Source organism: Gymnodraco acuticeps, unplaced genomic scaffold (assembly GCF_902827175.1).
Source record: "Gymnodraco acuticeps unplaced genomic scaffold, fGymAcu1.1, whole genome shotgun sequence".
In the NCBI taxonomy this organism is placed as follows: domain Eukaryota; kingdom Metazoa; phylum Chordata; class Actinopteri; order Perciformes; family Bathydraconidae; genus Gymnodraco; species Gymnodraco acuticeps.
In genome coordinates, this window is record NW_022990120.1 from 323,615 (window position 1) to 336,696 (window position 13,082).

Genomic DNA, 13,082 nt, shown 5'->3' on the forward strand with positions numbered 1-13,082 from the left:
CTCTGCGGAGGCATTGCACACACCTACGAACAGGTAGGGAGAGCCTGCCCCGAGCGGATCCGTGCGCACTCCATACGAGCTGTGGCTGCGTCAACAGCTTTATTCAACGGTGTGAGTGTGGAGGATATGTGCACGGCGGTGTCTTGGTCAACGCCAGGCCCCTTCATAACGTTTTTGTCTCTTGGACATGTCTGGCTCTTTCTCAGCGTCTGTGCTTGCTGGGGCCACACAGGATTGGTGAGGAGGGGGGTGGCTGTGGGTCAGTGGGCACCTGACCCCCTCCCCGGGCGTGAATGCGCTTACGTTTTCTCCGGGCCCCTGGAGGTTCGCGGGGTGACGTAATGCGCTCTGGGCCCTTACAGGGCTAGAGGGCTCCCCTCGCCTGCCTGGGGGCAGGAAGGGGAGAGCCCTCCACACTATAGTCTGTACACACTCTGCACGGGGTCGGTGTCTGAGTGTGGAGACATGGGGGACGCTTGCGCTCTCCCCGTGTTCCTTAGGGACTCAGGACAGGGTGCATAGTGAACCCATACAGGGCTGCAGACTTTCTCTGTCTGCCTTTAGGCGGACGGGGGGAGCCCTCAGTACTGTTTTTTGGGCAAACTTTTTTGCGAGGTAAGCGCGGCAGAGTGTGCTCGGTCAGCAGCAGCCCAGACTTCTCGACGGTCACAACCGAGGGAGAGGTGAGTGAGGCGCTGCTAAAGCCGGTCAGGGATAGTGAGGTGGAACGGTGTGCTGGACGACAGTGCATGCATACATCGGGGAGCCTGTGAGAGATATAATGCCGGGTTCCGTATTGTAACCCTTGTTATATTAACACAGTCCTGCTGTCCTATACCGCTCGCTGAAGAGTGGTGTAGGATGATGGTCAGGAGGTGAGGCCTCCTTTTATACGGAAGTGAGCTGCGCGCGCATTCAGGTAGGTCCGCCCCGGGGCCGGCTACGTCTATAGAAATCTCAGTAGGTGAATGCTTGCATGATAAGGTAGTACCCATAGAGTCCAGTAGAGGGCTCCGCCTGTGTTAATGTAACAAGGGTTACAATACGTAACCCGGCGTTTTAGACAGAAGACAGAATAACTACAATGACTAGCCTGTTTAAATCAGTAAAAATTGTTTTACTTATGCTCAAGATTAAACTTGAAAAAGTCAATTTACCCCAAGATGGTTCAATTTACCCCTTGACGCAGATGAATTTACCCGTTAGAGGGGGCAAATTAGACCATTTATTTTCAAACATTATTTTCATGGTCCCTTGTGATAGATGCATTATTTTCATCTTGATTGACAGAAGACATCCTGAAACAAAGGTTGTTGTTCATTTTTCCTTGAGGACAACATAAGTACAAGTTGTCTCAACTTACCCCACTCTCCCCTACTATAGGCCTGTATGCTGATGCTACAACACAGTTTACCACTACATTAATATAACATGTCTTCATTTACAGACTCTTTTTTAGAGAAGTGTGTGTTGGTGAGAAGATACCAACCATGAAGCTTTTTGTTTCATCCTCAATGACAGGCACCATGAGTGCTGATACAATTCCTCTCTTAATGTTGAGGATGTTGACTGGCTCATCTGTCTCTGGGTAAAGCTGGGCAACGGCGATTTCCTCCACGGTGAATTTCAAGGGGTTTCTAGATGAAAAATACACAGAACAATTCAGCCACTTTACTCAGCAATGGCTCACACTATGTTAGAAGGATGTGGTCCAATACAGGCGGTCTGAAACCTCAGACCAGACTTATTGTGCTAGTGTCGATCCATCACTGCAAATGTTTGAGGTTTAACTTACTGTCTGTCCTCTGAACACTTTATCAGAACAATTGTCCCATAGTACCGAGCCAGCGAATGGCCATAGAGACTCAGATCAGATAGGCTAAACTAACCACAGTTCAACTCCTGCTTATGTGCACATCAAACAAGTTGTTTTAATTATTATTATATTACTGCCTAACCCCTTTCTTTCCTCAGAGGCACAGTTTGTTTACACAACTGTAACTGTTGTGCAGGAATGTATCACCAATTTGTTTTGGAAAAAAACTAAAGTATAACAACAGTATATTTGTGTTTCCGCACATATTTTAGTAGACTTTTTTGTAGTCTAGAATTTTTGTACACAGAATTCTCCCAGAGAACGCCATAAAAGATCAGTGTGCTTTAGATAAAGCACCACAGTGTGTAGTTGGTTGGACAAAGAGTCTGGTACTATAAATGAAGTGTGTGCCATTTGGTGCAAAAGTTGGGTTTTTGTTAAGTTTTGATATCGTTTTGGGTGCCGTGCTTAATTTTGCAATGTCCTGTTAGAGAAAAGTACTGTTGCTAAAACTCAAATGACACACAGAGCACAATCATCAAAACTCTAAACACATTTCCAGCTTTGCACCCAATTTGCAATTAATATCACGGTACCTTTTGCAAGACACTGCACACGACCCAGGAATCTTACACAAAGTCATTTGTTTGCCATTTCAAAACACTGCCTCTAAAAATGCATGGACCAATTAGCAAATACATGTACCATCAGAACAAACTCCTAACTGCTTTATTGTCGACTCATCATCAGGATGGAATCGAAAGATAACGATTGCAGGTGAGTACTTTCTTACAACAACAGTGCAAGCCAACATTGCAGGAAGAGATAGAGGAATGTGAGAGGGAGGACAAAATTGAAGTCAGTTAAGGAGTCGTTTTTGGCCTGGTGGTGGAAGCTGTATGACCGTCAAGCCTATGTATGCATGCCTCTTCAGCAGGCAGTGGAAGAAGAATGTGATGATACCGAAGTGGTGCTGTCCAGGGTTGGATGCAACACTAAAGGTGTCACGATCTGTCTTTGTGGTGTTTTGTCTTGTCTAGATCTGTTTTTGGTTTTCTGTCTGCGTTGTGTTTTGTCTTGTTTGGATCTGTCTGTGGTTCCCTGTCGTTAGTTTCCCTGGTGTGTCTGATTACCCGATTGTGTTCACCTGTGGCCCCTGTGTTTTCTCCTCCCTCCTCACCTGTGTCTTGTTTGTGTGATTAGTCTTGTGTGTATTTAAGTTCTGGTTTTTCTGTCTGTCTTTGTCGGTTCGTCTTTTGTTGTTGACTGTGTTCACCGGTGAGTATTCTGTCTGTCCAAGTTCTATTTCATTATCCTTGAAATAAAGGTATTATCAGTTTAATCTGCATTTGGGTCCTGCTTCCTTCGCTCTACCGTGACAGAACGAACCGACCACAAAATGGACCCAGCAGATGATCCATGGGAGGTTGAATTACAGCATTTAACTTTCTATCTGGCTTGCTGCTTCGATTGGTGGAAGGGAGCGTCCAGTGTTCGGCAGAAGAGGGCCGCTCTGGTAGAGGCGCTCCGGTTGGCAGCAGAGAAACCATGTTTTGTTGAGTTTTTACCTGACTGGATTTTGGACTTCCTTCAAGCATGTGATTCCAGGCATGCTAGCTCCCTGTCTCCTAATTCCCAACCTGGCACCATACACCTTGGTGGGTTCCGCCTGAAGTCAACCCGTGTTCCTGCTCCTGTCCAGGAGTCGTATTCCGGAACTCGTCAGGCTTATGGAGGTCCACGGAGTATTCAGGCGGCTGCTAAGAGGAGTCGTCGCAAGGCCAGGCTAGCAGCTCGAGCCCCAGCAGCCATGGTTCCGGCTCCAGTACAGGCCCCAACCGCCATGGTTCCGGCTCCAGTGCCAGACCCAGCAGCCATGGTTCCGTGCTCCAGTACCATCCCACATAGCCATGGTACCGTGCTCCAGTACCACCCCACACAGCCATGGATCCGTGTTCCGGTTCCTTGCCCAGCAGCCATGTTTCCGGCTCCAAAACCGGCCCACACAGCCATGATCCAGGCTTCAGCTCCGGACCTTACAGCCATGTTTCAGGCTCCAGAACTGGATCTTACAACCGTGGTCCCTGCACCAGAGCTGGCCCATACAGCCATGGTTCCGGCCCCAGTTCCAGCCATGGTTCCGGCTCAAGTACCGGCTCCAGCAGTCATGGTCCCGACTCCAGCACCTCGTCTCCTGCTGGCTCCCCAGCCGACGCCAGCTCCCCGAATCTTGTCGGCGTACCGGCCGACTCCAGCACCTCGTCTCCTGTTGGCTCTTCAGCCAACACCAGCTCCCCGATTCTTGTCGGCGTACCGGCCGACTCCATTACCTCGTCTCCTGCTGGCTCCCCAGACGACGCCAGCTCCCCGTGTCCTGTCGGCGTACCGACCGACACAAGTTCCCTCTCAAGTCCCCTCTCAAGTTCCTACCGTAGTCCCCTCTCTAGTCCCTCCTTTAGTCCCCTCTCTAGTCCCTCCTCTAGATCCCCTCGCGAGTCCCCTCTTGAGTTCTCTTCTCTAGTTCCTCCTCTAGTCCCTCCTCTAGTCCCTCCTCCAGTTCCCTCCTCTAGTTCCTCCTTTAGTCCCTCCTCTAGTCCCTCCTTTAGTCCCTCCTCTAGTCCCTCTCTAGTCCCATCTCTGGTCCCCTCTCTAGTCCCTTCCCAAGTCCCTTCTCTAGTCCTTTCTCTAGTCCTTTCTCAAGTCCTTTCTCAAGTCTCTCCTCTAGTCTCTCCTCTAGTCCCATCTCTAGTCCCATCTCCAGTCCCTCCTTTAGTCCCTTCCCTAGTCCCTTCTCAAGTTCCCTCTCGAGTCCCCTCTCCAGTTTCCTCTCAAGTCCCCTCTCGAGTCACCTCTCGAGTTTCCTCTCAAATCCCTTCTCGAGTTCCCTCGCCAGTCCCAACTCAAGTCCCTACTGAAGTGCCGTTGGAGGTTCCGCTGGGGCTCCTGCCAACTCCATGTTCTGTCCCGTTGGGGGTCCCGCCGACTACTCTCCTGCCGGGGGTCCTGCCAATCCTATGTCCAGTCCTGTTGGAGGTCCCGCCGACTACTCTCCTGCCGGGGGTCCTGCCAACCCTATGTCCTGTCCCGTTGGGGGTCCCGCCGACTACTCTCCTGCTGGGGGTCCTGCCAACCCCTTGTCCTGTCCCGTTGGAGGTCCCGCCGTCTACTCTCCTGCCGGGGGTCCTGCCAACCCCTTGTCCTGTTCCGTTGGAGGCCCCGCCATCCTCTGTCTCGCTGGGGATCCTGCCGAGGCCTGTCCCACCAGCTCCGGTTCCTGTCCGGCCGACACCGGGTCCTGCTCGGCCTCCGGCGCTGGCCTGTCAGCGCCTTCCTGCCCGGCCTCCGGAGTTCTCTGGTCTTCGCCCTCGAGCCCGGCCCCCTGAGAGCCGCGGTCTTCGCCCTCGATCCCGGCCCTCTGTGAGCCGTGGTCTTCGCCCTCGAGCCCGGCCCCCTGAGAGCTGCGGTCTTCGCCCTCGATCCCGGCCTTCTGTGAGCCGTGGTCTTCGCCCGCGAGCCCGGGTCTCTGACTCTTCCTGCCGCTGCCCTCGTCCTCGAGCCCGGCCCCCTGACTCTTCCTGCCGCTGCCTTCGCCCTCATGCTCGGCCGCCCGAGTCCCCCACCTTAGACTCTGCCTTGCCCCTGGGCCGTCCGCCCGAATCCCCCTTTTTGAACTCTGCCTTGCCCCCGGGCCGTCCGCCCGAGATCCCTTCCTGGTCCTCTGCTGTGCCTCTGGGCGGTCAGCTCAGTCCCGTCCTCCTGACCCCCTCCACCCACCCTGGTGGCCTAGTGATATATGAGGTGTTTTGCAGTTTTGTGTCCACAAGTTTCTCAAGCAACGAAACAAGCAGTACATTCATTAGAAGTGAATCATTTTAAATATCATCTTAGGCCCCTCAAAAACGCAGCTACGGCCCCTCCTGCCTGGTCTACCTGCATTATTCTCCTGATATGCTGTGAATTATCCTTCTGATTTTATCTGGACTCACACCGCTCCTTCTTCCACGGTCATCCAGCTCCTGGTCTCTGCTACCCGGGTCCCCAGCATTAGCTAGCTCCGTGCTAGCGCCACTTCACCGAATCATGCCGCCGCTCTACTCCCTGTCAGATCTCCACTCTTTTAATAACCGCCTGCCTCCGGACTGCATGGACATCCTCACAGATAATGAAATACTCAGTAAACGCCGTCCTCCACACAGAGGCTCTGGCCGTACGTTTTTATTTCATTCCACGTCTCCACACTCCATCCCGTCCATTCGGTCCTGTCACACGCCCACACTACGCCATCACAACAAACAACATGTGAATCTGACCAATCTCAACGTCACCTCAGAGCAGCCCTACTCAACACACGCTCCATCCACAATAAAAGCCACATTCTGAATGAACCCATTAAAGACAATAACCTGGACTTTCTGTATCTGACCGAAACATGGCAAAAACCCCTGGACTATTTGTCTTTAAATCAAATCACCCCAGCAGGATTCACATACATTGACAAACCTCGCCCACAAGGGCGGGTGGTGGTATAGCTGCTATTATCAGAAAGGAAATAAAGGCTACCATAATCCCCATCCCTGATGTTTCTTCATTTGAACACCTGATCTTTAAACTCTCTGGTCCCACTCCCCTGGTCACAGCCATCATCTACCGTCCCCGAAACCAAACCCCTCCTTTCTCTCCGACCTCTCTGACATTCTCACTCAGCTTTCTGCCATATCCCCATCTGTTCTCCTCTTAGGTGATTTCAACATTCATGTTGACGACCCGACCTGCAAATATGCCTCTGAATTTAAGGAAACCCTTCACTGCTGCAACTTCTCTCAACACATCAACTTCCCAACACACAGCCGTGGTCACATCCTGGACTTGGTCTGCTCCACTGGTCTCACCATCCATCATCTGTCCAGCCTCAATCTCCACATCTCTGATCACCTGGCCATCATCATGGACATCAACATCCCCATCCCCGCCCAAAAGCAAAAACGCACAATAACCTACAGAAATCTCAAATCCATCTCACCTTCAGCAATCACTGCCTCCATTACCTGCAAGATGTCTGTCTCCCCCCCCCCCCCCCACTTTCTGAAATCACATCTGAACTTGTGGACTATTATAACAGCACCCTCTCCTTCTGTCTCAATGAACTGGCCCCCACAAAAACAAAAAATGCCTCTTTCATACACTCCGCCCCCTGGTATACCCCCGAACTCCGCCAAATGAAATCAAGGAAACGTCAACTTGAATGCCAACACAAGAACACCACACTAACAGTCCATCTTCAAATCTACAAAGACTATCTCCAGCAGTACAGTAACGCACTCAAAGCAGCCCGGTCTAATTACTACTCACAACTCATTCAGTCTGGCTCCAGCAACCCCAAGCGTCTGTTCTCCACCATCAGCAAACTTCTCAAACCCTGTGACAACGCCACCTCATCCTTCACCACCGAACAGTGCAACTCCTTCCTCTCGTTTTTCCAAACCAAAATCAGCAACATTTACAGCAATCTGACACCCTCATCAGCACCCCCCACCTCCCCTCCTGGCTCCCCCCTTCACCTCACAGCCCCTGTCCCACTTCTCCCCTGTGACCCGCATGCAACTGTCCGACTTCATGACTGGAATTAACTCCACCTGCACACTTGACCCAATGCCCTCCAAATTTGTTACAGAGAGCCTCCCTGCCATCTCCCAATTCATCATTAACTCCTCCCTCAGATCTGGATCAGTTCCCCCCTCTCTCAAACTGGCTGCTATCACACCCATTCTAAAAAGACCTGGACCCACTCCTGACATAATGTCCAACTTCCGGCCCATCTCACATCTCCCCTTTCTGTCAAAAATACTTGAACGTGTCATTACCTCACAACTTAAATCCCACCTCAGCTCCAATGACCTCTTTGAGCCATTTCAATCCGGTTTCCGATCAAAACACAGCACAGAAACAGCTCTTCTGAAAATCACAAACGACCTCCTCCTCTCCTCTGACTCCGGCAACCTGAACATCCTCATCCTCCTCGACCTCACCGCAGCATTCGACACAATCAACCACGTAATCCTGCTGTCCCTCCTCGAATCATCACTCAACATCACCAACACTGCACTCTCCTGGCTTACATCCTACCTCACCAACAGACATCAGTTTATCAACATCAACAACTGCACCTCCTCCACTGCTCCTCTGTCGCAAGGCGTCCCCCAGGGTTCGGTGCTTGGCGCCCTCTTCTTTATCCTCTACATCAGGGGTCGGCAACCCCTGGCAAACATTTTTTTAAATGGCACTTCATATCAAAAAGGTTGCCCTGCTCTACATGCTCCCCCTTGGCAATATAATTTGTCGCCACAACCTTCAATTTCACTGCTACGCCGATGACATCCAACTTTATATCTCAACAAAAACTATCACCCCCACAAAACATTCCACTCTCACCAACTGTCTCTCAGAAATAAAAGCATGGATGCAAACAAACTATCTCCAACTGAACAGTGCCAAATCAGACATCATCATCATTGGCCCCCCATCCCGTACCAAAGCCATCCAGAATTTCAACTTCACCATTGATAGCCACACTCTATCTCCCCCCCTCACATCCGCAACCTCGGAGTCATCTTCGACAGTCAGCTCAAATTCAACCACCACATCAATCACATCACCAGGACCGCCTTTTTCCACCTCAAAAACATTGCCCGTCTCCGCCCATCACTCTCCTCCTCTGCTGCTGAAACCCTGATTCATGCATTCATCACTTCACGACTCAACTACTGCAATAGCCTCCTCTACGGCAGGGGTTCCCAAAGTGGGGGTCGCGGGACCCCGAGTGGGGGTCACGAGATGATTAGAAAATTATTATTTATATAATTATTTATTATTAATAATAACGTGTGCATAGACATTTTTCAGGGGCGGACTAGCCATCTGTATAATTTCCCCGCAACGAGGCTCCCCCTTTGACAATCCACTAGCGCAGTGTTTCTCAAACTGTTTCATCCCAAGGACCACTAAAAAAACCCTCACGGACCACCTAACTCCACAAATATCCCAAAACAATAGGCCTGCTTACCCATTCCAATATTATATAACAAATTACAGTCTAATAATGACAGCTTAACCTTCTCTATATCGCCTCGTTCACACATTAAATCAACAATACAAATACAACTACAGATTATGTAAGCATTTAGTTCAAATGCGATTTAAAATGCTCTCAGGTTGTACACATCTCTATGAAATGTAGACTACATTTATTACGGAGTTTTTTTCCGAGCCAACAGACTCATAGATTGTTGGCTACTGAGAGATATGCAAAATACACCGCATGTAGTACGACACAAACCTCCGCTGTGGATTTTCAAAACAAAATACAGTAAAACTATGGTCGCAGGCCAAAGTTTAACTCTCTGAGGCCTGCATGGTCTGCCTACAAAATAAAAAAACGTTTATGCAGCCCCAACAACAGCCTCTGATCATCAACAGACTTCATGTAATGCTTCATCAGATGCATATATTAGATAATAATCTCTATCTCACTCCTAACATCTAAATCTACTTTCAGCATGGATAAATGTTCATAAAATACATCCATTGTTTGTTTTTATGCTTCTTGAAATCCTAAAAAACACATCGTTTTTCTAGAACAGATTACAAATCGCCTGAAAATGGTACAAACAAGTGGCAACATATTTGACGAAGGTGTTGCGCTGGGCTATATCATGCAATCGAAAACTCCATTGCGGAGATATTCCCGCGAGAGTGCGGACAACTTAAATTAATTCACTAGCGCCCGTTGACAGGGGGTCGCCAGTCTCTGGAACTGTTATTTTGTTGCGGGCTGAAAAGTTTGGGAACCCCTGCTCTACGGCATACCATCCAACCTCCTTAACAGGGGAACTCCAAGAGAGATCTTCCTCAGATATAATGCAGTTAAAGTCTTGTTAGTTAATTATTCATTTCCTGCAAGGCTCATAAAGAGGCCTGGAGACAATAGTCGGCCTGAATTATCAATAAATGTATTCATTCCAAGTAAGCTGACTTCGAGGTGAGAGGAAGTTCAGAGATGGCCTTAGGCTACAAGAACAGTTACATTTGGTTAGTTAACTAAGCCTATGGCCATCATTGGGCCGATGACGTTTAAACATTTACAAATATGGCTTTCATAAAGAAAGACATGTGACATTTGTGAGGGGCTGCAGGATAAGATATGTGCATTAATTGCTGAACTATACCTGTGTTTGTGTTTTATTAATTTCTCTATGTTTTATTCTTTCATGTGTGGGTACTAAATTGCTACAACATTTTGGAGTAGTTGGCTTAAACAGATGTGTGTGCGTTAAAGGGGAATGAGTGTGCGTTCTGTCATGACTCCAAATCATTGTTGGGGGACTGCCTGAGGGCAGAGGGACACACACACGCACAGGAGATGGAGCTGTGAGGAAAACTTCTGTTATCAATGCTGAGCCAATGCTCATGAAAGGAATGGAAGCTGGATTCGCCTTAGTCAAACATTGACATTTATTGAGAGTATATTACGGCCGGAGAATTCATAAGGTATATTCACAACTTCTTTGTGAGACACCAGGCAAACTCTGAAGACAAAGGAGACAGGAACATATCTATACATTAGAAGAGGAGGGCCTTAGAACACGCGGGCTTTCCTTTAAGGCATGCCAGATAGAGAGACAAAGACTTGTTGTATTGCAAACCCACATGAGCCAAGCTTCTCCCCCACAGGAAGACAGATGACCTCTTGACCTGTGTCTTCCTGAGAAGTTACACGCAGGATCACATTACAGGCAGGAGTATATGCGGTTTAACGAAAAGCATTACTTTGTGATTAACAGTTTTACAGAAAGACTGAGAACCTCTAAATACACAGATCGGATTAAAATATTCTCTCACAGGAGCAACAGATGGAATCAACAACTGCTGACTCATATATATCTCCATATATATCAACAGTTTAGGTGAAAATGTGAATGAAGCTACTCTACATTTTTATGCGGACGATACCGTGATGTACTGTGCAGGACCCTCCATTAAGGAGGCTGGTGTTAAATTACAGGCTGTTTTTAACATTATTCAGACTCAGCTTGCTGAACTTAAGCTTCTTTTAAATGTTGATAAAACCAAGGTAATGCTATTTTCTAAAGCTAAAAAGATACCAGAGCCTGTTTTGGATATTGTTACAACCTTGTATAGACTCTTATTGCACTATTTCACTTTTTACTATTTTACTATTTTTCTTTTTGTATTGACTTGCACTATTTTTTCTGTTTATCTGTTTTATTGTGTTGCACTGTTGGAGGAGCCTGTGACCTAAGGGGGGGGGGGTAGGAGACGTTCGATTCCTGTTTTGAATAGTGTGCCGTCAATGGGTTTCATTCCATTTCAAAATGCTGTTTGTCGCTCAGCGTAAACTTCGCGCACTGCCACTCCAACATCCAATCACAGAGCTTGAGGACAAACCACGGGGGTTGTCAAGCAAAGCACATGGTGTAGTCCCAAACGATAGCTGAGGATTCTGGGTAGTGTAGTGTCTTCGGCCATCCTAAACTGAACAAATATTTGTTTCTCCGAATCGAAGGGGAAAATTACAAAAGCATTGTACACAACTTAAACCAATCAATGTTGTGTAATCAACAAGGATAATCTGGTGTGTTTGAGTTGATGAGTAGTGCAGATATCAGTGTAACATCAATCGACAGTAAAGAGAATACTTACTTTCAGGTGTAAAATCCTGCGTTATCCAATGGGAATGGACGCTCACATTGCTCTCCGTAATACAATAAAGGGGACATGATCAAATCAGAATATAATGTTCTTTTAAAAAACGTTAACTAAAGGGAACAATCTATTTGACACAGCTGAAGCTCTGGCCTTCCTTAAAAACTAACTAATGTTATAAAAATCAAAGTTGTATTACACACAATGCACTGTTTTTTGAGAACAAAAATTCGTAACTAATGCACCATAATACATTCTGACGAAAAATACAAATTATTATGAATACAAATAAAATAAAAGAAGCCTCCCGTGAGTTACAACAAGCTATAAAGTAGATTTAAAAAACGTTTTATAGAATAAAAGCTCACTGCTGGACGTTGTAGAAATGCGTGTGTGCACCACGACAAAAGAGCCTCATTCACTTTACATTGGCGTTGTTTGCGTGGTGCAGACACGTAAATGTAACAAAGTTCGTGACTCCACCACGCAATGCGGTGTTAAGGAGTCGTGGTGGAGTCACGCATTCTGGTGAGATCAGGTTGTATTGTTACTATGCAAGGACAAGTACTTGAAGTGGTTACCTGTTATAAATACCTAGGTATCTGGCTTGATGATTGTCTTACTTTTAAACTTCATGTCAATAACCTGCTTAAAAAGCTGAGGGTTTGACTAGGTTTCTTTTTCAGAAACAAGTCCTGTTTCTCGCTTGAGGCCAGGAAAAGGCTAGTCATTGTGACCTTTTTATCTGTGCTGAACTATGGTGATTTGTTGTATATGAATGCACCTGCCAATTACCTGATCAAGTTAGATGCCGCCTATCACAATGCACTGAGATTTGTCACAAGTTGTAAAGCACTTACTCATCACTGTACCCTGTATGCCAAGGCAGGTCTGCCATCACTCACTGTAAAGAGGCTCAGTCATTGGTACACGTTTATTTATAAAGCTTTGTTGGGTAAACTCCCGTATTATATCTGCTCTCTGATAACACAGAGAGTTGCAAGCAGCTATAACACACTCTCACTCCCTAAGCGTCCAGGAGCGACGTTTGGTCAGTGTCCATGGCGTCCAGTTGTGACGCTCCTAGGCTCCTTCAGCGTCATAAAGGGACGCAAATAGCTTTCAACTGATTGCAAAATGTATTCCCATCTGCGGCGGGATTTGACGCTCATGGAAGCACGGCATTCGTTTGTGTCGGCTGCCCTTAAAGGCAATGTGAGCGTCCATTCCCATTGGATAACGGAGAATTGTACACCCGGAAGTAAGTATTCCTCTTACTGTCGATTAAATTTACAGTGATATCTGCACTACTCATCGACTAAAAAACACCAGATTATCCTTGTTAATTACACAACATTGATTGGTTTAAATTGTGTGCAATGCTTTTGTATTTTTCCCCTTCGATTCGGAGAAACAAATATTTTTTCGGAGTAAAGGATGGCAGAAGACATTACACTACCCAGAATCCCCAGCTATCGTTTGGACTACACCATGTGCTCTGTTTGACAAACCCCGTTTTTTTTTCACCATTCATTCCAATGGCTGG

At 47.5% G+C, this 13,082-nt stretch overlaps 1 protein-coding gene across 1 annotated transcript in view; it reads right to left on the minus strand.

Moving 5' to 3' along the window:
• Positions 1 to 13,082, minus strand: part of apoba (apolipoprotein Ba) — a 103,938-nt gene that overhangs the window by 66,085 nt on the left and 24,771 nt on the right. The window contains exon 5 of the mRNA XM_034216591.1: positions 1,490 to 1,637. Coding sequence (XP_034072482.1) covers positions 1,490 to 1,637 — 148 coding nt within the window. The remainder of the gene's footprint in view (positions 1 to 1,489; positions 1,638 to 13,082) is intronic.